This window comes from Gorilla gorilla, chromosome 15, assembly GCF_029281585.2.
Source record: "Gorilla gorilla gorilla isolate KB3781 chromosome 15, NHGRI_mGorGor1-v2.1_pri, whole genome shotgun sequence".
NCBI classification, from domain to species: Eukaryota; Metazoa; Chordata; class Mammalia; order Primates; family Hominidae; genus Gorilla; species Gorilla gorilla.
In genome coordinates, this window is record NC_073239.2 from 113,161,334 (window position 1) to 113,187,754 (window position 26,421).

At 49.6% G+C, this 26,421-nt stretch overlaps 2 protein-coding genes across 4 annotated transcripts in view; both read left to right on the forward strand.

The window, feature by feature from the left end:
- Window positions 1-543: 543 nt before the first annotated feature.
- Window positions 544-26,421, forward strand: part of BDKRB2 (bradykinin receptor B2) — a 39,948-nt gene continuing 14,070 nt past the window's right edge. The window contains exons 1-2 of one of the 3 annotated variants that reach the window (XM_055361993.2): window positions 544-810; window positions 6,227-6,432. The gene's annotated coding sequence lies outside the window, so the exon portion shown is untranslated. The remainder of the gene's footprint in view (window positions 811-6,226; window positions 6,433-26,421) is intronic. The other 2 variants (XM_004055663.5, XM_055361994.2) reach the window with 2 other exon arrangements.
- On the forward strand, window positions 18,679-19,533 carry LOC129526772 (cyclin-dependent kinases regulatory subunit 1-like). The gene has a single exon (XM_055361996.2). The coding sequence runs from the start codon at window positions 18,927-18,929 to the stop codon at window positions 19,164-19,166; it is 240 nt and encodes a 79-aa protein (XP_055217971.2). The 5' UTR covers window positions 18,679-18,926; the 3' UTR covers window positions 19,167-19,533.

A 26,421-nucleotide genomic window follows, 5' to 3' on the forward strand; every position in this document is an offset into this window, starting at 1 on the left:
AATGTTTTGAAAGTCCCTGCCCTTTCCAGCTCCTACCGTCTCAGCCCTGGGAGTGTAAAGTGCTACAGATAGTAAGTCTTTGAGCAAAACTGAGAAAGCCAATCTGAGCGTTGACATGGGAGAAACCTCCGCCATGCATCTCCGAAGAAATGGCCGCGTGTCTCAGGGGAGCGCAAACACCCGTACCCAGGAAACAGGACAGCTTCTGCCACTGTCGCCCTTGGGAGCCGTACATGGCATACAAAGAAATCCCAGGACTCCTCCTGCCCACCTGACCACCCTCTGTTTACACCTTCCGCGTAAACGCCCACTGTTTACATCCAAAACTCAGACACAAAATAACCACCTCAAGAAGATAAATAATGATAAGAAATAAATGTTACGTGAGGCAAATTTATTCACATGGGGCTTCCCAGGCCACTTTGTGGTCAGCCGAGAGGGACGTTTTTGCCGTCCCACGACTCCAACGGGCAGCCGGGCTATGCAAACATGGAAATCTTCCAAGAGCCTCGCTGGCCCCCAGGGCTCAGAGGGTGGCAGAGCGGAGAGCGAAGGTGGCCGCAGCCTTCCCGGCCCCACAGCCAGCCTGGCTCCAGCTGGGCAGGAGTGCAGAGCTCAGCTGGAGGCGGAGGGGGAAGTGCCCAGGAGGCTGATGACATCACCACCCAGCCCTTGAAAGATGAGCTGTTCCCGCCGCCACTCCAGCTCTGGCTTCTGGGCTCCGAGGAGGGGTGGGGACGGTGGGGACATCAGGCTGCCCCGCAGTACCAGGGAGCGACTGAAGTGCCCATGCCGCTTGCTCCAGAGAAGGTGGGTGCCGGGCAGGGGCTGCTCCAGCCGCCTCACCTTTGCTGGGAGGACAAACTGTCCCAGCACAGAGGGAGGGAGGGCAGGCAGTGGGGAAAAGTTTCCCTGGGGTCGTGGGGAGTTGGGAAAAGTTCCCTTCCTTCCGGAGGGGAGGTCTGACAGGCGATGGGGAGAAGGGTTCCCAGCAGGAGGAATCGCCCTGTTTGTCTGTTGTAGGTTTCTCTTCTCTGAATCAAGGTGACAGACAGGCTTGTGTGTGTCCAGTGTGTGAGGGATTTCGTGATTGGATTTTCACATACTTTGGGTGGACACCTTGGAGTAAGGCAGCGAGGTGTGGTGCAGCAGGGATGGGTGCTGGGTAGAGGCTCCAGAACCTGGCTTTTCACCCACAGCTGTGCCACTCCTTGGCCCTGTGTGACCCTGGACAAGCTACTCAACCTCTCTGAGCCTCAGTTTCTCTGTCTGCAAAGCAGCCTGCTCGCTGGCTCCCTGGGGATGGCAGGGTTAAATCAGAAGCAGGCGGGGGTGGGGGGGGGGTGGGGGGAGGGTTTGTGAATGCTGGCTGATGTGCCTCCAGGAGGCAGGTGGTAGTGACTATCTCAGATGGGCTTAGAGACCCTCTTCCCACGGTCCTGGCTGACCAGGGCAGGGGGATAGGATGGTGCAGGGGTTCCGAGCACCGGCTTTGCATCCAGCCCAGGTTGCAGTTCCAGCTCTGCTCTCACCCTGTGGGTGACGTTTTTGGGCGAGTTATTTTGTCCCGTCTCCTGAGCTATAAAGAAGACCTGGAAGTTCCTCTTTATGCAAAGATAGAGGTAGGCTCTTGCCTGTGAAGCACCACGTGTGTCATAGGCACTAAACAAATGGCAGCCGTGATTCGAGTTGCTGAGAGTAGGTTGTTTCCGCAGCCTGGGTGGAGGTGAACAGCAGGTGTTGCTGTTCCAGGCAGGTCAGAATGTGCCTCACTGAGTCACAGGCCGCCTGTGGCTCCCCAGCCTACAGGAAGTGGGAGCCCTGGCCTGGGTGTGGGGTGATGGGGGCCTCCCTGGCCAACCCCACCCCTAATTCCATTTCTGAGTTGGAGAAGGGCTTAGGTGGCAGGGTAACAGGTAAGCAACCCCAGAGGACATTGCAAAGAGGCCCTGCCCGAGGTTCTCTGGAGAAAAAACTGTGCTGCGTCCTTCGGGCCCTGGCAGCAGCAAGAGACATTCCACAGTTGTGAGCCCCACAAGCTTGGAGGAAGCATTTGCTGTTTCCCCTGCTTGGGGTGAGAGCAGGGGACAGCCAAGAGAAGGCGTCTTTGGATGAAAAAGAGGAAGCATGCGTGCTGTCCCCACAGGCAGGACCCCAGGCCTCATCCCAGCTCTCCCTGCAGCCCTGCACTCCAAGCCTCTCACTGCACTGATGAGGAAACTGAGTCTCAGAGGGGGAACATGACCTCAGCCAGCCCCTCACTCAGTGTCCAGGGAAATGCCTCAATCTCTTTGGGATTCAGTCTCTTTGGGATTCCCTCCCTTGCAAACGGGGAGGTTCCCATGGTTGGGCCTGCACGATGGGTCTGAGGACTTTGAATTTGGTCGTTGCCTGCCGGTGGGACCCAACATGGAAATATTAGGTTGGTGCAAAAGTCATCTCGGTTCTTGCCATTAGAAGTAATGCCAAAAACCGCAATGACTTTTGCACCAACTGAATAGCTGCGCCACGTGGTTTTTGCTAACACAGTGACTGGTTCAGTAACAAGTTTGGTGGCTCCAGAGGTAACATTAGGGCGGCCTCCTCACCTGTGCTGCTTGTGGTCAGGGAGGGGCCCACCTGGGCGCAGCGGGGGGAGCCCTGCAGATTTGCCCAGTGTCATAGCCTGTTTGAGCTGCTATAAGAAATACTTTAGACTGGGTAATTTATCGAAAAACAGACATTTATTGCTCTCAGTGCTGGAGGCTGGGAAGCCCGAGATCAAGGCACTGGCAGATTGGGTGTCTGGTGAGAACCTAATCGTCATAGATGGCACCTTCTATGCGTCCTCGTATGGTGGAAGGGTGAACACGCTCTCCCAGGCCTCTTTTAAAGACCACCAATCCCATTCACAAGGAGGCGGACCTCATGATCTAATCTCCCCCCCAGAAGCCTCACCTTTTAATATCACCAGCTTGGGGATTAAGTCTCAACAGGTGAATTTTGGAGGGACACAGGCATTTGGATCATAGCACCGGGGGACTCTGGTTTTCAGAATGAAAGTAGGGGCCTTGTCTATCCGCTCAAGCTGCCTCCTCTGCACTGAAAACGATGCCTAGCCCAACATGGATGGATCAGTGTTTGCTGAAATGCTGAATGGTTAAATGAATAAATAAATATTGGTCATATAGCAGGCAATAAAAAAGCATACAGAACCTATCACTAAGTGAATGAAGCCACTCTGAAAAGGCATATGCTGTATGATTTCAACTATATGTGACATTCTGGAAAAAGGCAAAACTATGAAGACGGTAAAAAACAAAAAAATCAGTGGTTGCCAGGAATTAGGGGAGGGAGGAGAGAATGGGAGGAGCCCAGAGACTTTTAGGGCATTGAAACTTCTGTATGACACTGTAATGGTAGAGGCATGTCATTATGTGTTTGTGCAAACCCACAGAATGTCCATCACCAAGAGTGAACCCTGATGAAAACTATGGGCTTTGGGTGATGATGATGTGTCAAAGCAGGTTCATCAATTACAACAAATTGACTGCTCTTGTGGGGGATGTCAGTAACGGGGGAGGCTATGTATGTGTAGGCACAGGGGATATATGGTAAGTCTCCGTACTTCCTGCTCAATTTTGCTGTGAATCTAAAACTGCTCTTTAAAAAACAAAAAGGCACACACAGAGCAGATCTGCATGTTGCTTTGAGGATTCAGAAGGCACTTAGGACAATTACAGTACCTGAGGGTCATGAGTCAAACAATCAGAACTGCCAAGACTTGACACCCCAAATGCATCACTTCTGACATCCGTTGGGTCCAGGAATCCCCTGCCTCATGAATATTCATCTTAGTGTGCATGCCTCCAAGAATGGGGAGCTCACTACTTTGCGAGGCAGCCCGTTCCATCTCAGGAGAGTTCTACTGTTTAAAAGCTCTTCCTCCAACTGCCCCCACTGAGCAATGGGTCCACTTTCATTTCCTTGGGGTTTGTACCATTCTAGTCCTATTGCTTCTCTCTGAGCTAAATATCCACAGCTACTAAATCTGCCCCCCCTTGAAAAGTGTTAAATCCTCAATTCCTCCTCTGAGCTCCTCTGGTTTTCCTGGGGACCTAAGGCTCTGCTTCCCCAAAACACCCACTCCAGGGTTGTTTTCTAGAACAAACGTAAGGCATGAAGTATTTCTTTGACTCTTTCATCACAGTGGGTTCTGGAAGATTCTGGAGGCTGGAAACATATGTGCCTCCCCCTTCCCACACACATTCCAAAAAAGTCATCACAGCAGAAAGCAGGGTGGAACAAACAGCTCTCGGTTCGAATTCACTGTCACTTACTGGCCAGGAAAGTTCTCTGAGCCTCAGTTTCTTCTCCTGTACAATGGGGATCATCATTCCCCATTTTTTGAGGACCACTGGGAGGCTTACCTCTGATTGTGCTGATGTAGTGAAAGGAGATGTCAGGCACACTGCAGGAGCTCAGGTACCAGACGGACGGTCTATGGAGGCAGGAGTGAGGGCCTGGGGCAGTCATAGAGGTTGCATTTGCTTTGCAGTAAGGCCATGGCCGCTTAAGGGTGTCCAGAAAAAAGCCTTCTCCGACATGCACATGCTCCTGTGTCCAGGCAATGAGCCTGTGGGCACTGACAGCAAGAGTCCTTCTCACGCTTCTCTTCAGGGCTCAAACTTTAGATTTACTCCGGCCTGTCCCATCCCATTCACTGCCAACACCTCTGAGCCTCTCTGATCTGTGCCACCAGTGAAGGGCAGTGGTGGGGCACAGAGAAGTGGCCCAGCTGAGTGACATCTGGAAATGAGCAGTGCCTGAGGAGATGTCCGTGGGTTGTTGTGACCTGTACAGTGCCAGGCTCCAGCACAGCCCCATCGCTTCTGTGGTTCTTATCATGGTCATGAGGTCGCTTCTCCTCTTCCCTGCGGGTTTCCTAAGTGGTCACACTCCAGTGGCAGGGTGGTCTGCCGGAGAAAAACCAAAATTTGTCGTACTTTAGAATCACCTGGAGACTGGTCACCCACGCAGGTGCGGGGGTCCTACTCTGGGGACTGTGATTTGAAGTCTGGGTACTATTCACTGAAATGACAGACTGCGGCAAGTCTCAATCAATCAAGGTTCATCGAGTTGATAAACTTCAATTGACATTTATCGAGAGTTTGAGGGTGCACCTGGGAAAAACATGAGCCACAGAAAATGTGTGTGGCCTATGCTCTCCGAAGAGTCATGAGACTTAGTGTTGTAAATCAAAGAGAAACTGACTGAAGCAGGTCTCAATTATTTTTGAAGTTTATTTTGCCAAGATTAAGGATGCACCCCGGAAAGAGGGACACGAAATCAAAGGAAACATCTCTGGCCCATGCTTCTTTCAAAGAAGGGTCTTCACTATTTAAAGGGAAAAAAGCAGGCAGTAGGGGAAAGAAGGAAAAATCGGGGGAAGGTGGCCAAAAGAGGCAAGCAGTTGCACCCCTTTGAGCCTTCTCATTAACTTCACTGAATGCACATTTTTCATGTGAAAGAAGCAGGTGGAGGAATCATCAATTCCGCATTCACCTGGTGCTCAGTCAATCTGCATTTTTATATAAGATAAAATAATCATAGGGCTGGGCACGGTAGCTCACACCCGTAATCCCAGCAGTTTGGGAGGCCAAGGTGGGTGGATCACCTGAGGTCAAGAGTTTGAGACCAGCCTGTCCAACATGGTGAAACCCTGTCTCTACTAAAAATACAAAAACTAGCCAGGCATGGTGGTGCATGCCTGTAGTCCTAGCTACTTGGGAAGCTGAGGCAGGAGAATCATTTGAACCCAGGAGGCAGAGGATGCAGGGAGCTGAGATCACACCACTGCACGCCAGCCTGGGTGACAGAGCAAGACTCTATCTCAAAATAATAATAATAATAATCATCATCATCATAGCATATAGGAAGCTGTCAGCTATGCACTCGTCTCAGGTGAGCAGAGGGATGACTTTGGGTTCTATCCTTTGTCCCATACCTGTGAAGCTAAGCTGTTAATTTATATCATGAGGGTGAAATACAACAGAGCTGCTTGAAGGTAAAAGATCCTAGGGCCCACAAGGAATTTCACTGTGAGCAAAATGTGAGGGAAGTAAATAGTTATCCATTTAGACACAAAACGGGAGGCAGGTTGCATGACCCAGCTCCCAGCTGGACTTTTCCCTTTGGCTTAGTGAGTTTGGGGTCCGGGGATTTTAATTTTATTTTTCTTTCACAGTATTTACACATGTCCTTGAAGTGGAGAAAGCATGTAGGAAGAGGAGTTTAGGCAGAAGGAGGCCTGATCTCATCTTGCCTTTGTCTTGCTTTTGTGCTGTACCTGGGGAGATCAGCACCATCAGCGTGACTCTAACAGATTTGAGTGTGAGGAGCTCGGCTTGGATTGCAGACCTCAAGTTACAATTGATGTGTCCTTGTTTTGTGGTAAGATCCACATCTTGAAAGGTTTCACCCAGCAAAGAACAATTTGTGGGGGCAGTCATGGGGAGATATCCGAGGCCTTTTCCTTTCTGTGGGGGTCTGGCTAATGTCTAAGGTTGTGGAGTAACAGCTGTCATTAGGAATAAGGATGACAATGTTGGCTGACTCAGTCTCCAGGCTTAACTTTCCCTTTGGCATAAAGAGTTTGGGGGTCCCAAGATTTCTGTTTTCCTTTACAGTACTCAAGGACTTGCTAATATCTCTGGGGATTTTGGCCACACTTTGAAACAAGCTACCTTAGCAAATGGTCTGTCCTGGACCCAAAAGCCACTCTCCTCAGGCCCTTCCTCCTATTCCCACCAGCCAAAAAACTTGGGGTCCCCAAACCTGTTCTTCACTCTCTGGCACCTGTGCTCATGTGCCTGCTGCCTCAGGAAAGGACAGAAACCCTCCCCGATACAAGTTATTAGCAAACTGCACATCTCCACAAAAATTTAAATGGATAGATTGTTAAATGCACACAGCTCACAGCCAGCTCCCTTCAAGGTAGATTTGGGCCCAAACATTTTGGGAAGCATCAGGCTGTGCCCCGCCACCGCTACCAAACAGGAATCCTCTCGAGGGAAAAGACTGGGCCTTTCCCTTAGCCCCTAGCACCCACTCATGCTTGGCACCTGCTGTGCTCTAAGAGTGCAGGGGTCACTCCCTGACCACAGAGGGAGGCTCTCTGGGGTTCTCCCGGAGCCTCGGAGATTGCACCTTGCGCATGCGCTGCTGCACCTGGGGTACATCACCCCCACTCTGGAGCCCACTGGCCAGTTAGCAAAGTGAGAGGTGAGAGAAGGACCTCTTGGGTCTTCTTTGAACAGAAAGATCCAGAAAGCAATGGCTAGAACACAAGAACAGGGCAGGGGAGGCAGGAAAGGGCCTGCACACCTGCTACAGGTGTGCTCACACGTGGGCCAGGGCCTGCAGATGAGGGATCTGTGCTGATCATTTGTGATAGCCAAAAATAGTGAAAACTTGGGGGGACTCCTCAAATGAACTGTAGCTTGAGCACATTAGGGAGATGGACTCTGTGAAGATGATTCCTCTCTCCACCCACTTCCCTTCTCCCTCCTCCTCCCGCTCCTCCTTTTTCGGAAGCCAGGCACAGGGATTGAATCCCACCCCATTCCTCCCCTGCTGTGTGACCTAGGGCAAGGGATGTGGTCTCTGGGATCCTTTGGTTCCTTCAGCTATAAATAGTAGTAGAATTGCAAACTACCTACGAAAACTGGGAACTCCCTGCGAAGGCCGGTGTGTTACAGGGCAGTCCTACTCTGAAATACTGTGAGGCTATTGAAAAGCAAGGTGGGTCGACAGATTGTTAAATGCAAAGAGGTGAGGACACAGCCGGCGGTGCATTTAGGGTGCTTCTGCAGGCGTCCTTATACATGGATATGTGCACATCTGCTCCTGAAAGCTCAGAAGATGTCTGGAAAGCAACAGGAGACACCAGTGAGCCTGGCTGTCTCTTGAGGCAACAGGCAGGGACAGAACTTGGAGGGAGACCTACCCCTCACTGTATTCTTTTTCGCACTCTGAAATGTTACCATGAGGATGCATATCTCTTTGCAAAAATTTAAATATAAAAAGCAAAACAAACTTGAATAGAAATAAACTACTTGAAAATTTTAGAAAACACTGTTACATCAAAGAGACAGATCATCAAAACTGAAATTATAGATATTTGAGAAACAACTAACTATAAGAACACTGCTTACCAAACTTACGGGATGCAGCCAAAGCCATAGTCAGGGGATGAGTCATGCCTTTAAATTTTTAAATTATTAAACCAAAAAGATTGCAAAAAAACTGTTCAACTCAAAAAACTAGATAATAATGATCCAAAGTAGTAGAAGAAAAGAATTACAAAAACAAAATGACAAGTTAGAAAGATAAAAAGCATTAATGTCAGTAGGCCATCTAAGGATGGCTCTTTGAAGAGCAGACAGGAGAAGGGCAATCCCAAGAAGTGCTATGTGCTATGCAGAGAATTAGAATAAGTTGATGGCAGAGATCAGTGGGTGGCGGCTCGCTTGGGTGGTAAAGAGTAGCCTGCAGCCAAAGTTGGGCACAGCAGTGCAGTCTTCATTGGGGGAATGCCTGGGAAGCAAGATTTGCCTGGGTAGGAGTTTCCATCAGCACCCCCAGAAAGGTCTCCTTTCTACCCTGGCCCCCAGTTCTTTGATGGGTTTTGCTAATGTTCCTGTGTCTCTGAACAGCAGGCGCCTCACCTATAGAAAGGTAGGATAGCAGGAGTTAACGCCCCCTCCCCCATTCCATGGCCCCTGCCTGGGATTCTACCATCTCTCCTTCATATGCTTTATAGGAGTTCGGTCTGAGCCCACAACCCAAACAGGCTCACAGATGTGCTAGCTATTTCGCCACCAGTATTTTTTTAATAGTCAATATTTAGAAATTGGCACCAACTGGCCCGATTGTTCAACAGTCCTGGGTTAGGTTACTAGGCCAATTACTTGCTGAGTAACCCAGGGCAGGTCACTGACCTCTCCGAACCTCTCCTTTCTCACCTGTGTGATAAAGACGACTGCTATGCCACAGCAATAGGACTGTGTATGAAAGTACCCAGACTGTGCATGAAAGTACCCAGACTGTGCCTAGACTCAAGAAGCTGGTTTATTCCTTCCTCCCCTAACCACTTACTGAGAGACTGCTCAGGGCTCCCCTCAGCTCAGAGATCTTTCCCCACAAGGAGCTGAGAGCCTGGTGGGAGAGACAGGCAGAGACCCAAGTGGTTCTAACACAGCTCTCTGAATCTGTAACCCCAAGTCCCATCCCCAGAGGACACTGGGACAGTCACACTGATGGTTTGTCCCTAAGCCTCCAGCATCAGGAGCCATGTGGCAGGATCTCCACTCTTCTTCTTCCTGGGCCTCTGTCTGGACCGACCCAAACACACACACACAGACACACACACACACACATGTGTACACACACAAGCTGCTTCTTTGCTGCCTGCATGTCCCCCCACCAGCTTATGACACACCTACAATGTTTGATGTGTCATTGTGGGCAGGTTTCAAGTTGGAGGACCTAGACCTAGGTAAAGTAGAGGGTCTGCCTAAGTGAGGAAGGGTGCGCAGTGGAGAGAAAGGGTAGGGGAGACTGCCCAGTGCCATTGACATATGCCTGAGCCCCAGGGCACCCTTGGCCCCCCAAAACGATCACAAGTATCCCCCCTGACAAACCTGCCAAGTAGGCATTGTGTCTCCACTTGACAGTTGAGGAAATGGTCCCTAGAGGTGAGACAGAGCTAGCTAGAGACTGGGCTGGCCCTGGAGCCTGGCCTGGGTCTTCCCATCGTATCCTGCCTCCCTACATAAGCAAAGGTCGAGAGGTGGGAACTCCCAAAGATGCTCAGGCAGGGCCAGGGGAGACCAGTGGGGCAGGGAGGGGACAGGAGGGGAAGGAGGAGCTGGGGCTGGAGAGATGGGTAGGAGCATGAGTCCCTTGCCTGGGCCTCCCCATGGTGGGCGGTGATCCAAAAGCCCCAGTCAGAGCCCTCTGCCCTGTGACGGGGGCACCCTGCATGTCCCCTCACTCCCTGCCCTCCAGTCCCCGCCAGTCCTCATGTTTTCCATGAGGATGAGTAGCAGCCGCAGGGACTTTCCTTGCAAGTGGCCTGGGCCGTATCTTCCGGGAGTCTGTTTGGACTGTGGTGTCTGTGGCTGAGGGGGTGGAGGTCAGGGCACCCAGGCCCATCACTTGACAGAACAATCTGTGGATTTGGGGGAAAGAGGAGGCGACTGTCATTCCTGAGAGAGGACGGGAACCAACAGGAAGGATTCCTGAGTGCCAGGGATGACCACACTGGATCCTCACAACAGCCCTCCTGCCGGGGACAATGCTCCTTATCCCACAAGCGGGGACCTGGGCTCTGACAGGAGGCCACAGACTTACAGTCCCGCCCTTAGTGACCAGCAGAGCTGGGATTTGAACACCCCTGGTGAGACTCCCTCGTCCAGACCCCTTTGTTGTACAGCAGGTTTGCCTCACATGCCAGAGTCGGGGTGGCCTCAGGGCACAGCCAGGGGATGTCCCCAAATCCTGAAATGTGGTTTGAGTAGTCCCTCCTCTCTCCAGCCTCCAAGCCCTCACCTATGCAATGATGCCTTGCCCGGCTCGCAGGTTATGAAAAGGGGTGAGACGAGACAGTGTCCCCTAAATACATCTGACAGCACTTTTGAATGGAAAAGAGAAAAAGAAAATACTATAAGCATCCAGATTGACTGGAGGTTGGGGAGTTGGTGGGGGCGGGGACAGGCAATCCATAAAGCAAGAAAAATCAGGCTGGGTTCAGGCTTTTCTGCAGCAGCGAATGCATCAGAGCTGCCAGCGGGGCAGCTGTAGACCTAAGAGAGTTCCTTTAAGCACAGATTGGCTGATTATCTTTTTTACGTAAATAAACCCATAATTCATTCCAAACACTTGGCTTATTTAAATATTTTTATTGCCAAAGGAATATATGTTCTTCACAGAAAACTTGGATACCATGACAAACAGTAAAGAAAACCCAAAAGCAACCTATGATCCCATGCTCAAAGACAACCAGTGCCAGTAAGAATTTGGTATTTTGCCTTCTCAACTTTTGAACTTTGTTGTATATACAATTTGGTTACCCAGCTTTTTGTTCCCCTAACATGTTATCAGAAATATTCTCTCATTTTTGGTGAACTCTTAGAAGCATCCTTTTTTCATGTCTGCTTGACATTTGTTGAATGGATATAAGATCATGTATTTAACCAACTGCCTGGTCCTAAACATTTAGGTTGTTTCCTGTGACCCTTCTTCTGCATGATGAGGAACATCTCTGTGCATAAAGCTTTTCCTGTCCTTTTGATTATTTTCAAAAATGCCAAAAAAAAAAAAAAAAAAAAAAGGGAGGGGGTTGAAGGTTCTGGGTTTTCTTCACTGAATTATCCAAATATTAAATGATCTAGAGACAGGTTTGGGAGCCACTAAACCCTCTCCTCCTGTCTGACCCTATTCAGAGAAGACATTGGAAGCTGCCATCTGCTTTCCTCTCACAGTCTGTAAGTGGCTCATCAAATACCTGCAAACTAGATTATTTTTATGTTGTCTTGGCTACAGGAGTTTCTGCAGGAATCAGAAACAGGAAGAAAAGGCAGGTCCTTGGAGACAGAGGAGCTGGCATCTTATCAGATGCAATTTCTTATTAATAGTCATCCCTAACATTGATTCGGCATCTACTAATAATCAATCCCGTCTTACAGATAAGGAAACTGAGTAGCAATAATCTATCCCATCTTACAGATAAGGAAACTGAGACTCAGAGAGGTTAAGGGCACTGCAGTAAGTGCAGACACAGAGCTATGACTCCCGTTCTCCGTGTCAGCCCCTGCGCAGTGCGAGTGGGAGGTGAGCCACTGTTGCGTGCCCTCTGCCAGACACAGGCCTGCAGGTCAGACTCACAGGGGCCAAGCAGAGCATCTGGGAGGATTTTGTTTCTGGCTCCAAAAATGAAATACCAAGGGAAGTAGGCAAGCTCATGCATGTCAGAATCCTCAATCTCAGCTCAGGAAGTAGGAATTTTCCACCTTTGTTAGCAGCAGAGATGACAAACCCCAGGGCCCTACATATAGCCTGTGCCTTAGTCAGGGTCTGCAAAGGCCTCACTGCCCCGGGCCAGGTTGCAAGACCCCTCCTACCAACTGAGCTAAAAATCACAGTTCCTGGAGGGTGGGCATTTATATAACAGGGAACAGAACTCTTCTGTACCTCCCACCTCCCCGCAAGAAGTAGGCCAGGCATGGTAGCTCATGCCTGTAAATGAAGCATTTTGGGAGACCAAGGTAGGAGGGTCACTTGAGGCCAGGAGTTCGAGACAAGCCTGGGCAAGATCCCATCTTTAAAAAAAGTTTAAAAATTAGTGAGCTGTGGTGGCAGGAGCTGTGGTCCCAGCTGCTTGGGAGGATGAGGTGGCAGGATCGCTTGAACCCGGGGGGTAGAGGCTATGGTGAGTTATAATTGTACCACTGCACTCCAGCCTGGACAACAGAGCAAGACCCTGTTTCAACAAAAGAAAAAGAAGAAAGAAGAGGAAGAAAGAAGGAGGAGAAGAGGAAGAAGAAGAAGGAGGAGGAGGAAGGAGGAGGAGGAAGGAGGAGAAGAAGAAGGAGGAGGAGGAAAGAGGAGAAGAAGAAGGAAGAGGAGGAGGAGATCCTACAGCACTGTTTGGAGGATTATGGGAAAATTAGGCCCACACATCTGACATACAATCGGCACATCCTACAAATGTAAAATGTGTGTCTTGAACCAGAAAGCCCAGGGAGTGAGGGGCTGTGGCATTGAGTGGGGTAGCTATACCTAGCCCTAGGGCTTAAATCTATAGAATTTAAGTAATCCTGGTCCAAATTCACCAGAAACATTGCCTAGACTTTACTTGAATACCTTTAGTGACAGGGAACTAACTACTGCCAAAGGCAACTAACTCAGCTCAGCAAACATTCAGTGATAGCTGCGCTTCCCCAGGACCAGAGATTCAGATAAGCAAACACCCTGTTCTGTGCTCAAGGGACTGATGGTGTGTGACAATCGAGATAGTGTGAAGAAAAAGGACAGCATATGTGTGTCTCTGTGCATGCATGTGCAAACACCGACACTGCAGTATGTATTCAGAGGAAGTCACTACAATGGTGAGGCCCACCTGGCACCAGAATGAACAGATTTAAGAAAGCTGGTCACCGCAGACGGTCACAGCTGGAAGGATTTTACAAAATAATCTATCTTATCATCCTCCTTTGCCCTAGAGATGGGGAAACTGAGGCCCAAAGAGTGAAAGCCACCTGCTCACAGGCATATTGTTGAGTCTAATAATAAAAATAACAATAGCAATAGCAACACTGAGGGCAGCTGTCCCAGATGGACGATGGCTCCATGCCAGCCCCTGGGCTATGCATCTGGTGGCACTAGCTCATTTCACTGCCATAACAACTGGGTCCCCCATCTTGCAGATGAGGAAGCCCAGGTTCAGAGATGTGAAGTGGGGGACTGGGGGTCTATCCCAGACCTTGTTGTCACCTCCTCACTCTCCCAGTAGCGCCAGCCAGAGCACCTGTCTTGGGAGCCCCGAGGCAGGGACAGGCTATGCAACCAGGAAGCCCCCAGGCTCTAAGGAGGCGGCCCTATAACTGCTGGATGACCAAAAATCAGGCAGGGATCCCTAAGTCCCTTCTGAGCCCCAGGCTCCAGGCTCCTCCAACCAGGTCTGCCTTACGCTTTTGACCACAATCAACACGGCTCTTTCTCGGTTCTTTTCATCTCTCTGGTGGTTTTGTATGCAGAGTCACCCAGGTCCCCACTTACGAGCCTGTGAGATGGGATAAATCACTTCCCTTTGCTGAGCCTCAGTTCCTTCATCTGTAAATGGGCATAACAAGTTCCTCCAGGACAATCGTGAGGCTCAGGGAAAGGACTGTCGTGCAAACCCACCATGGCATGAGCTGTCGAGTGCAGTGCCCGCTGCCACTAAGGAATGAGTGCCACTCTGGGATTGTGGAAAGTGCAGAGGGGCAGGGTTGAGATGCTCGTGCATGACTTTGGACAGGTCACCTCCCTCTCAGAGGTTTAGTTTCCTTACTTGTTAAGCTTGGACTAAAAATCTCTAAATGATGAGATTTTTCCAACTTCTTTGGCTCTAGCATGTCTGTGGTCCTCGATGGTTTACAAAGCGCTTTTGCACTTGAGACCCCTAAGTACTAATTCTACCACATCCCCATCCACTTCATAGTGGGATGACCTTAGCCAAACCTCTTCACCTAAACTTCCATAAGCCTCTCACTGGAATTTGAGCCTGTTTTGCTTTTTTAAAGTGAGGGCAATACTACTGGCCCCACCCATCTTACAGGACAAGGGAAGCCCAAGGACATGAGAGCGTTCTGAGCTGCATTCCAGGCCCTGCTCTGCCACTGACTCGCTGAGGCTGGGTTTCCCCATCTGCAAAATAAGGACATAAAAACCCATCTAGAGCTGGGCATGGTGGCTCATGCCTGTAATCCCAGCACTTTGGGAGTCCAAGGCAGGCAGATCACTTGAGGTCAAGAGTTCGAGACCAGCCTGGCCAACATGGTGAAACCCCATCTCTACTAAAAATACAAAATATTAGCCAGGTGTGGTAGCTCATGCCTGTAATCCCAGCTACTAGGAAGGCTGAGGCAGGAGAATTGCTTGAACCCAGGGGACGGAGGTTGCAGTGAGCCAAGATCGCGCCACTGCACTCCAGTCTGGGTGACAGAGCGAGACCCCATTTCAAAAAAAAAAAACAAACAAACCAAAACAAAACAAAAAAAACCCATCTAGAGTGTTGTGGGGATTAAATGAGTTAATATCTGTGAAGTGCTTTGAACAGAGCTGGCACGGCCGGGCACGGTGGCTCACGCCTATAATCACAGCGCTTTGGGAGGCCGAGGCGGGGATCACTTGAGCCTAGGAGTTCAAGACCAGCCTGACCAACATGGCAAGACGCTGTCTCTACTAAAAATACAAAAATTAGCAGGGCGTGGTAGCATGCTCCTGTAATCCCAGCTACTCAGAAGGCTGAGGCAGGAGAATCGCTTGAACCCAGGGGGCAGAAGATGCAGTGAGCCAAGATTGCGCCATTGCACTCCAGCCTGGGTGACAGAGCGAGACTCTGCCTCAAAAAACAAGAACCAAAAACCCCTTAAGAGAAATGGGGCTTTCTCTTATGAGAAAAATAAATATCCCCGGTGTTTCCTCTGACTTGCCCAGGGCTGCACAGCTCACAGGGGAGGGGTGGGGACCAGGACCTGGCACTTGGGCTCCTGCTGCTCTGCCCTATGCCCTTGGGGACTTCTGGACAAGGGTGGGCTTCTCTAGGCTGACAGAGGAGACAGAGGCAATGGTGTGCTGGTAAATGGTTAACAACTGGCTCTCTGGAAAAAAATGCCCTAACTGTAGCAAAAAAAAAAAAAAAAAGAGACTAGAACTGGCACATTGCAGATGATATGGGCATTTGCTGTCAATATCAGCATCAGCATCATTACTTGTCCTTTCAACAAATATTTCCTGAGCCCCTGTCATAGGCCAGGCCCAGTGCTAAGAGGTGGGGACACAGTGGAGGGAAGACAGAAAGTTAAGTGTGCTGTTTCCATAAAGTGTGCTGACAGCCATATAGGAGCACTGGAGCTGGGGTGTCTCTACGGTGCCTGGGAGGGTATCCTAGAGAAGGTGACATCAAGCAGGTTCTGAAGGATGAGTAGGAGTTGGAAGGAGTTGGAAGGGCTCCTGCCCTTTGTGGAGCGGGAGAGGGAGGTGGTCCAGGGAACTTTCTGGCCGACCAGGCCTAGAGCCAATTGTGACATTGGACTTGAAATTGGTCACTGCGAGAGTATTTATACCATAGAAATTTGCAAATGCTACGGTTAGGGCATTTTTTTCCAGAAAGCCCGTTGTTAACCATTTACCAGCACACCACTACCTCTGTCTCCTCTGTCAGCCCAGGGAAGCGCACCCTTGTCCAGAAGTCCCCAAGGGCATAGGGCAGAGCAGCAGGAGCCCAAGTACCAGGTCCCAGTCCCGACCCCTCCCCTGAGAGTTGTGTGGTCCTGGGCAAGTCAGAGGAAACGCCGGGGGTATTTATTTTAAAAAGTGTCTATCAGGAGTCTACACTATGCCAGGGGTCTCAAAGGTGAAAGAGGCATGAGTTTGTCCCTCAAGCAGCTCAGGAGGAGCTGGAGGAGGTTTCCTAGGCACGAGCTTATCCACACCATGACACATAGACCTTGAAGTGTTTTAAATCAATTACAAAAAGCAAAAATACAAGGAAGCTGACAGATCTTTACTTTAGGAGAAGTGGAGGCTTGGGAACAAATGAGATCATCAAGGTCTTTTTGTCTGTTTTCTAAGGAGTTGGGGTCATTGCCTGAGATCCTGCAGATCTGGAGGTACCAACATGAGACTCCGAGGGCCACCTCTTCTGCCCCTCCCTCCCCACCTGCTTTAAGGCCCTCTCTGGAATCCATCCCTTTTCCTCCATCTCCCCAGACCTGGCTGAGGCCTGCATCGTGCCTCTGGTCTGGTGCCTCAGACCCCTCGCTTCCTGCCTCCAGATTTTGCCAACTGCCCACCACCTTTGACCATGTCCAGGCATCCTGGCACAAAAGCCAAGATGAGATCTATACTTGAGAGCGTATATGAGAGGGATGCAACTGAGGCTACCTGGAGTGCATGGACACAGCCATGGCCTCAGGTCATCATCTCCCCCACGAAGCCTCCCACACCTCCTGTCCCCATCTTGGGCACACTTCCCACCACCTGGGAGACCCCTGAGGACAGGCACCATCTGTCCTTCACCACTATATCCCCCTATAAAGAGAGATAATGCAGTGAGGTGCCGGGGTTCAAATCCCAACTCCACCCAGCACTAGCTGTGTGACTCTGGACAAGTCACCTCACTGCTCTATTCCTCCAATTTTTATAAAATTGGGATAGTACCAGTGCCTGCATCTAAAATGGGTGTGGATTACATGAATTATTTCATGGAAAGTGCTTAGAACATTGCTTGGCATTCATAGTAAGCCTCCAAAAACTGAAGCTATTATTATTCCCTGGTTGCTGGCCCAGAGTAAGCACTCATAAATTTGTTGAATGAATGCAGTGTAAACAGGGAAATGCTCTGTAAATGCTGGTGCAAGCTCGTCAGCTTCGTTGTCGTCATCAGCATTGTCCTGATGCTATTCATGGTGGGTGTCCTGTCTGGAGCCCTGCTGGCTGTAGACCACCAATGCGGGCACAGTCCTAGCCCCTCGCTCAAGTAGGGTATGCGAGGACTCAGGAGACGTCGACAGACATTCACAATATTTACACTGGGACCTTGGAACCAGTGTGGTTGAGTAGACACCCGGAGGACAGAGTTCTGAGTTTATTTGGGAGGGGTTGCTGGGGAGAGTCAGCTGTCTGGAAAGGCTTCCTGGAGGAGGAAGATTTTCTAGAGGTGCTTGAGTGGTTGGTGCAAGGGGGCTTGTGGGGAACCAGAGCGTCCTGGTGTTCAGAGCAGCAAGGAAGAGGCTGGGTAAGGACAAAGGACACTGGGACAGACAGAAAGCCTGACTCTAGAAAGAAGGGGCCAAGGTCACTGGAGAGGAGAGAGAGGAAGGATTAAGGACGATTGAGTGGGTCATAGGGGTTGAGGGCTCTGTGTAGGGAAAACAGTTTCCCACTCAATCCTTTCGATGCCACTGTGATTAAATGTGTGGGTTTATTTCCTCAGAAATTGTCTTACAATTCCGTTCAATTCTGACATTATCTGCCCGGAGGCAGCACAGGATAAGAGCTCGGTCCCACAAGACTGCCGCCACTTCAGAACCCATCGCAAGTCTCAAGTGGCCTGCACTGCTGACCAACCAGCTGTAAGGCAGGGTTCCCACAACCCCCTCCACGGGTTCAGTAATTTGCTAGGATGGCTCACAGCATCAGGGAAACATTTACTTACATTACTGACTTATAATAAAAGGCACCACTCAGCCACAGCCAGGTGGAAGAGAGGCACAGACCCACACGTGGGGCAGGGGCCTGGAGCTTCGGTGCTGTCTCTGGGGGCACCACCACCTCAGCACCTCCCTGTGTTCACCAACTCGGAAGCTCTCCCAATCCTGTCTTTTAGGGATTTTGATGGAGGCTTCATCATACAGGCATGATGGATAATAAATTCAATCTCCAGCCCCTCTTCCCTTCCTGGAGGATGTGGGGTGAAAGTTCCAAGCTTCGTATCATGGCCTGGTCATTCTGATGACAGCCCCCATCCTGAGCCGATCCAGCCACCACCAAGAGTCACCTCATTAGAACAAAAGATGCGCCTATCATCTAGAAATGTCAAGGGAGTTAGGAGCTCCGTGTCAGGAACTGGTGTCAAAGACCAAATATGTATTTCCTAATATATCACGATATCACAGGTTGTGAGAAGAATGCAATCAATGGTCAAACTCCAGAGCTGCACACTCTCCAATATGGCAGCGACCAGCCACATGCAGTCACCAAGCACTTGAAAGGTGGCTGCTTCAAACTGGTATGCTAAGTGTAAATACACACTAGATTTTGAAGAGTTAGCAGGAAAAAATAATAATATAAAATAACTCAGTGACTTTTTGTATTGATTACATATTAAAATAATGTTTTGGATATATTTGATTATATCTCATATATAACCAAAATGGATTTCACCTGTGTCTTTTTACTTTTTTTAATGTGGCTACTAGAAAATTTGAAGTTACTTCTGTGGCTAACTTTATAGTTCTATTGGACATCACCGACCGCTCTAGGCTATGGAAAATTCTGTAGAACAAACAACTGGAAGTTGGAAGAAAAGACAGTAAGAAATAGCAAGGAAGGGTGTGCTGTTGGGAGTTGCTTGGAGGTTGGCGGCGCAGGGCTGAAGGCTAGCAAACCGAGCGATCATGTCACACAAACAAATTCACTATTCGGACAAATATGACGATGAGGAGTTTGAGTATCGACATGTCATGCTGCCCAAGGACATAGCCAAACTGGTCCCTAAAACCCATTTGATGTCTGAATCTGAATGGAGGAATCTTGGCATTCAGCAGAGTCAGGGATGGGTCCATTATATGACCCATGAATCAGAACCTCATATCTTGCTGTTCCGGCGCCCACCACCCAAGAAGCCAAAGAAATGAAGCTGGCGAGCTACTTTTCAGACTCAAGCTTTACACAGCTGTCCTTACTTCCTAACATCTTTCTGATAACATTATTATGTTGCCTTCTTGTTTCTCACTTTGATATTTAAAAGATGTTCAATACACTGTTTGAATGTGCTGGTAACTGCTTTGCTTCTTGAGTAGAGCCACCACCACCATAGCCCAGCCAGATGAGTGCTCTGTGGACCCACAGCGTCAGCTGAGTGTGACCCTAGAAGGCACAATGTGCTCTGTATCCAGAACACACTTGGCAGATGGAGGAAGCATCTGAGTTTGAGACCATGGCTGTTACAGGGATCATGTAAACTTGCTGTTTTTGTTTTTTCCTGCCTGGTGTTGTATGTAAGGTGACTTGTGGATTTATGTTTTAGCGTACTGGAAACTTTCCATTTTATTCAAGAAATCTGTTCATGTTAAAATCCTTGATTAATGAGGAAGTTTTTATAATCTAAAAAAAAAAAAAAAAAAGAAATAGCAGGGAAGGCTGTAGGTGAAAAGAAACTTAAGAGACCTATCAAACAACCCAATGTGTAAAGTCATTTGCATTCTGATTCAAGAAAACCAGCTGTGAAGAAAGTAGCATGAAATTCATATGATTGAAAGTTGTAGTACTTCCTGGATAGTTGATGCCATTAAGGAATTATTGTCAGTTTCTTCGAGATGTGATAATGGTTGTCTAGTTATGCTTTCTGAAATAAGAGTCCTTAGCTTTTAGAGAAGAATAGTGAAATATTTACAGATGAAATGACAGACATGCAGGATTTACTTCAAATATTACAGGAGGGGTAGGGTAGGTTTGGGCATAGAGAAAAAGATTGGCTGCGAGTTGGTAATTACTGAAGCTGGGTGAAGTATGTGGAGTTTCATTATGCTAGTCTATCTACTTGTGGGTATATTCCAAATTTTCCATAACAAAAAGTTAAAAAACAAAAAAAAAGAACCATCATCTCCACCTGAGGTTCTGGCCCAGACTGCTTATGTTCAAATCTCAACTCTAGTCTTGCTAGCTGTGCCTCTGTTTGCTCATCTGCAAAGTGGGGATGATAGTATTAGTCCCTACATTGCAGGGGTTTCTCTGTAATGTGCTTAAAAATGTGGAAACAATATAAATGAAATGAAGATATGTTGCAGGCACTTTGCACATTGACACGGTGCTCCCAATGCCTTGTTCCAGGGAGGTTATCCTTATTTACCAAGAGGTTAAGTCACCTGCCCTAGGTCATCCAGTCAGTGGAGGCAAAGCCAAGACATGTCCCGAGTTCATCTGACTTCTGAGTTCAGGCATGACCTGAATGTTCTTGCCTCGGGCTCAGGGCTCAGCATTTCCTGTCTTCTCTGCTTCTCCAGTCTTGAGAGATTCTGGGCCCGTTTCCCTGCAGATCAGCTCTAAGGAACATGCTTCTCTCCTGCTCCTTTCTAGAAAAGGAGTAACATTGGCAGAACCAGGAACTCTGGAATTCTGAAGGTTGACTCCCTCAATTCCAAGGGGCTCCACCTCCTGAGCAGAATTGGATAGAAGACAAAGGTCACGTGGCTAGGGTGAGGCTTTGAGATGGGCGAGGCTGTGAGCAGGACTGACAGGTCAGGGCCAGGACCCAGGATCTTCAGAAGCCAAGGGAGCAAGGCAAGGAGCAGCCTCCTTTGTGCCACACCCAGTGAAGGGCAACTTGCTAAGACAGATTTGTTCCTCCCATCTCCAGAAGAGCCGTTGGATGCCAATGAGTGAGGAGCTGAACCTCTGCAAACTCAGTGTGCTGATCCCATTGCCTCTGCTTGCATGCCTCTCAGGATGGGGAGTTCACTGCATCCCCCTCTTTAAGGACATTATGGTTGTACAAAGGTCTCCAGAATCATCTATTACATCCCCTCATTCTCCCAATGAGGAAATTAAAGCTCAGAGATGCCGAGGCATTTACCCAAGGGCACACCTGGTCCTGGGCCTACGACCCCTAGACAATACTCCTTCCACCTCTTTGCTGTAGAGTCTCAGACTAGGGACCTCGGCTGGCTGAGAAATCAGGGAAGGCTTCTTAGAGGAGGTGAGATTGGAGGTGGCCCTTGTAGGGTGGCACTAAGATGTCACTTGATATCCTAATTTTTTTTTTTTTTGCCCTGCCCACCATGTCTGTGCCTGTGCTGCCGTGTCACACTAAGCAGAGTAAAATGAAGGAAGGAAGGGATGAAAGGGGCAGGAAAGCGACTCCCAGGAGCTGAAAGGGCAATAGTATAGGTCCCTTCAGCACCTAGGGTATGTTGTGGGAAGCCCTTAGACCCCAGATACTACCCTGTGCAGATAGGGATAAAACTCCACCTGTCCCAACTCAGTGCTCTCCCCGGCTCCTCTGGCCTGCTTGCTGGGCAGGGCCCAAACCGGTTCAGGATTCCTTTTTCTCTGTGACCGACCAGCTAGGGTTCTCTGTTTACTGTGTCTCCTCCTCCTTGTTTTGTAGACCCAGCTGGGTGGGAAGAAGGTCACAGCCCAGGTTTGCACGTGGTGGAGGAGCAGGGCCAGTAACTGGTTAGGCAGAGACCCCGCCCACCGCCCTCCGCTCCCACCCTAGCAGGGCCTGTGCCATCCCCAGGACACCGGAGACCACCAGGGGGCTGGAGAGGCTGCGGGAGAAACAGCCTTCCTGGACACACCCAGCTACGGCTCACTTCCCAGCCTGAGCTGTTCCTTAGGAATTGCTTTTCTGGGAAACACACCCTCTTCCAGACCTGCAGCCTTCCTTTCTATGTGGTTTTTGGTTTTGCTCTCTGGTGAGGGTTTCTATTTTTTCCTGGTATACATGAATGGCATGCAGGAAAGTGGAATGAGGACATCATGATCACCACGCAAAGGCCATTGCTCTTAAGGTTTGATGTAAGCTCCCCACTCTCCACCCCCACTACCCCTCTGCCTCAGCCTGGGGTATGAGGTCTTGGTTTTGACAATCAGACAATATTAGCACACTGCTGTGTCTTCCACCTGCAATGGAGCACTGTAGGACGATTTTAAAAAGCAAAGTGGCAGGCTAGGCGCTGTGACTCACGCCTGTAATCCCAGCAGTTTGGGAGGCTGAGGCGGGCAGATTACCTGAGGTCAGGAGTTCGAGACCAGCCTGACCAACATGGAGAAACCCCCGTCTCTACTAAAAATACAATATTAGCTGGGCGTAGTGGTGCATGCCTGTAATCCCAGCTACCTGGGAGGCTGAGGCAGGAGAATTGCTTGAACCTGGGAGGCAGAGGTTGCAGTGAGCCGAGATCGTGCCATTGCACTCCAGCCTGGGCAACAAAAGTGAGACTTGGTCTCAAAAAAAAAAAAAAATTACAAAGTGGCTGAATACCAAGATCCTAGGAACTAGGTTCAGCCAAACTGGCTGTGTGTCCTGGTAGAATGCCTACCCTCTGTCTCTGGGCCTCCATGCCCATCTCTGTAACATGAGGGATTCTGATGAAATAATTTCCAACAGCCCTTCCCACACTAATACTCCAGGATTCTGTAAGGTTAATTTGGCAAGAATTCCAAAGGCGGAAGAAAGATGGAGGGAGGAATATGTCCAGTCTAATAACCCTATGCTCAAGTCAGAGAGCCCCTCGGGCAGTGTCCGAGAGGGCTACAGCCCTGACCCCAGAACCTGAGTCCCTCTAACCTGGGTCAAACCCCTAAAAGCCACTCCAGCAAGAGACAGGCAAAGCCCGGGCTCTTGCTCCAGGCTGGCATTGCCTTGCCGTGTGGCTGTAGACATCGTTTCACCTCTCGAGGCCTCAGTTTTCCCCTCTGCAAAAGACAGGGTGGGGTAGGTTGGGCATTTTCTTCTTCACTACCAGGAGTCTTTCCTCCAATAAAATTGTGATGGAAACCGGATGTCACACAAAGGGAAAGGAAACACTGGCATTTCTGGAGTGTTTGAAGCATGTGAAGTATTGTTTAAGGGCTTTGCAATCGTTAATGTACTTTGTGCTCACATTAACCCCACAAAGTAGGTGCTGTTATTATCCCCATTTGACACATGAAGAAACTGAGGCCCTGAGGAGTTAAGCCACTTGTCCAAGGTAAAGAGTGGGAGCTGGGCTTCTGATAGGGAGTGGGCCTCAGTCATGAAACCACAAGACTCGTGTAGTTCCAACCCCCTGGGGACATCTCCAGGCACTTGACCCATGCTCTTCCAACATTCATGTATGCACGCACACGTGTACACACACGTGCACACACACAAACACACACATGTGTGCACAAACACATGCATGCACACACAAACACATGCATGCACACACAAACACACACACGTATACACACACCAACACAAACACACATGTGTGCACACAAACACACACACAAGTGCACACACATGCGTGCACACTGTGGCTACTCCTCTGTAGCCTGCTGGCCACACTCGGCTCAAGCCCCAAATCAAAGGTGACTGGCAAGATTGCGAGACAGATTTCTGGAGATGGGAAATTCTGCGTCATCAAATTGTCTCAGGGACGGAACACCCATCAGAGCCCTGGGGGAGAGAAGAGACACGGGGCGGCTGCCAATTTTGCTGACCTATGCTGCTGACTTTCCAGCAGCCCCCGACTCCTGTGGCCAGCTGAGCCCAGGTCCAAGCTGCCCCCTGCACAGGGCTTGTTCCCTGGAGGGCTATAAGCCACAGCATCCCCTCCAAGACAGCCAGTCCTGTGAACCTGCTCAATCCCTCACTATTCCTTGGGGCCTGCCCTGGGAGAAGGGAGAGTTCCCTGGACCCCTTCTTGGGACTTGCGGTGACAGGGGTGTGGCTCACTTGCTCAAATCCCTTGTGTGAGGGGAAGCATGCAAGTGAGTGGGTGCTGGGGCCGGGGCAAGCGCTTTTGGGCTCTGGCCCTACAGTACCGTCTAGGGATGTGTTACAATTAATGCTCTTTTAGCAGTTGCCATCCACTGATGGCTAAGTGTTAACCAACTCAGTGGAGAGTGAGGGTGACAGCCTTTTACACCCTGCCCTCTTGGTACCTGGGTCCTTGTCTGGCATCCAGGAAGAATCAGGTCACATGGACTTGAAGGATGGTGAATGCAGAGGTTTTATTGAGTGATGGAGGTGGCTCTTAGTGGGATGGGGAGCTGGAAAGGGGATGGAGTGGGAAGGTAATCTTCCAGATGGCTGAACTCTTCTCCAACTGTCCAGCTGCCTCTTTCACATTCAGACACTTCTTCTCTTCTCTCCTTCTCTGCCATGCTGCTCTGCTCCTTTGCCAGTGGAGTTTGGGGTTTTTATGGGTATAGGATGGGGGGCATGGTGGGCCAGGGTGTTTTTGGCAAAAGCAACACTCAGGTGGGAAAACAGGAATGTGAAGTTCTCATTTAGGGCCGTGGGCCCAGGCTTGTGGGTGGGGCTTTTGCCAGAGAACTGTCCTCCTCTACCCAGTATTTCCCTGCCTCCTGTCCATATCACCTGCACCAAGAACCTCACTGGGTGGGAGCCAATCCACAGCCAGAGAAACGACTTGACACTTGGCCTCAGGCAGACCCAGGCTTGAATCCTGGCCCTGCCTCTGATGAGCAGGGTGACCTGAATTATCTCAGGTTGCCTCGCCGACTCTGCTTTCCCATCTGGAACATGCGAATAGCAACGCATCAGCCACTCAATGCAGTGTTGAGGCTGGAACAGGCGGGGCACACTGTAAGCTCCATTTCCTTTTGCCTCCACTCAGCAATTATGTCTGCTGGGGAGAAGAGGAGAAATAAGGATCACACCCTGCCCTCTATCAGTCAGTCAACAACCATTTATTAAACACCTACTGTGTGTCAGGCACTTGACAGAGAAATGAAATAACAACACAAGCAACTCTTATAGCTGTACCCTATAATAAATGTTATAGAAGCAGGAGGCGGGTAGAGGTGGAAGAGAACCTCCTGCTTGCAGGGGGATATCAGTCAGAGAAACAGAACCAATAGGAGACACAGATTAAGAGGTGTATTGCAAGGAATTGGCTTATGTGATTGTAGGGATGACTAGGCAAGTCAGAAGTCCCTTGGGAATGCCAGAACACTCAGCCTTGGACCAAAGCTCCTGCCCGCAAGCTGAATTTCTTCTTCTTCCAGGAAACCTCAGATCTGCTCTAAGTCCTTTCAACTGATTGAATCAGGCCCATGCAGGGAGTTAAGGACAAGCTTCCTTAGTGAAAGCCAGCTGGCTGTGGACTGTCACCACACAGACAAACTGCTTCACCCCAACACCAAGATTAGCTTGAAATGGAATAACTGGGGCCTGTCATCCAGCCAGGTGGACCCACAGACTCACCACAGCAGAGCACCTAGAGGAGGCCACAGAGGGTTAGTGACAGAGCAGAATCAGGCAGGGCATCCGGGCAGGGGGCAGACCCAGCAAAGGCTCCTAGGGCAGATTGTAGAAGAGGTCCTTGGAGATCAGGGAGTACAGCAACGTGGCTGTGGCACTATTAAATTAAATTAAATTAAATTAAATTAAAAAGGATTGGTGGCTCACGCCTGTAATCCCAGCACTTTGGGAGGCCGAGGGGGGCGGATCATGAGGTCAGGAGATCAAGACCATCCTGGCTAACATGGTGAAACCCTGTCTCTACTAAAAATACAAAAAAAAAAAAAAAAAAAAGAAATTAGCCAGGCATGGTGGCGGGCGCCTGTAGTACCAACTACTCGGGAGGCTGAGGCAGGAGAATGGCGTGAACCCGGGAGGCAGAGCTTGCAGTGAGCTGAGATCATGCCACTGCACTCCAGCCTGGGCTACAGAGCGAGACTCCGTCTCAAAAAAAAATAAAAAATAAAAAATAAAAAGGATGGGAATAAAGGAATGGCTTAGTAAACAAAAATAAACAAATGCAATGCCCTTTTTGAAGGCGTCATTACTACAACCATGATGGAGCAACACGGATAAATTCCCATGACAGGAGGTTTCATGTAAAGCCACGGTGACAGAACACAGTTGGATGTGGCATACATAAACAGCTGTGTCCAGGGATGGAACTCTGGGAGATTTTCCCATTAGTTTTAAATGCTGTTTCATGTAGTTATTCTTTTATTTTTATTTTTTTGAGACGGAGTCTCGCTCTGTCGCCCAGGCTGGAGTGCAACGGTGCGATCTCGGCTCACTGCAACCTCTGCCTCCTGGGTTCAAGTGATTCTCCCGCCTCAGCCCCCCGAGTAGCTGGGATTATAGGCGCCCGCCACCACACCCAGCTAATTTTTATATTTTTAGTAGAGACGGGGCTTAATATTAGTTTTAAATGCTCT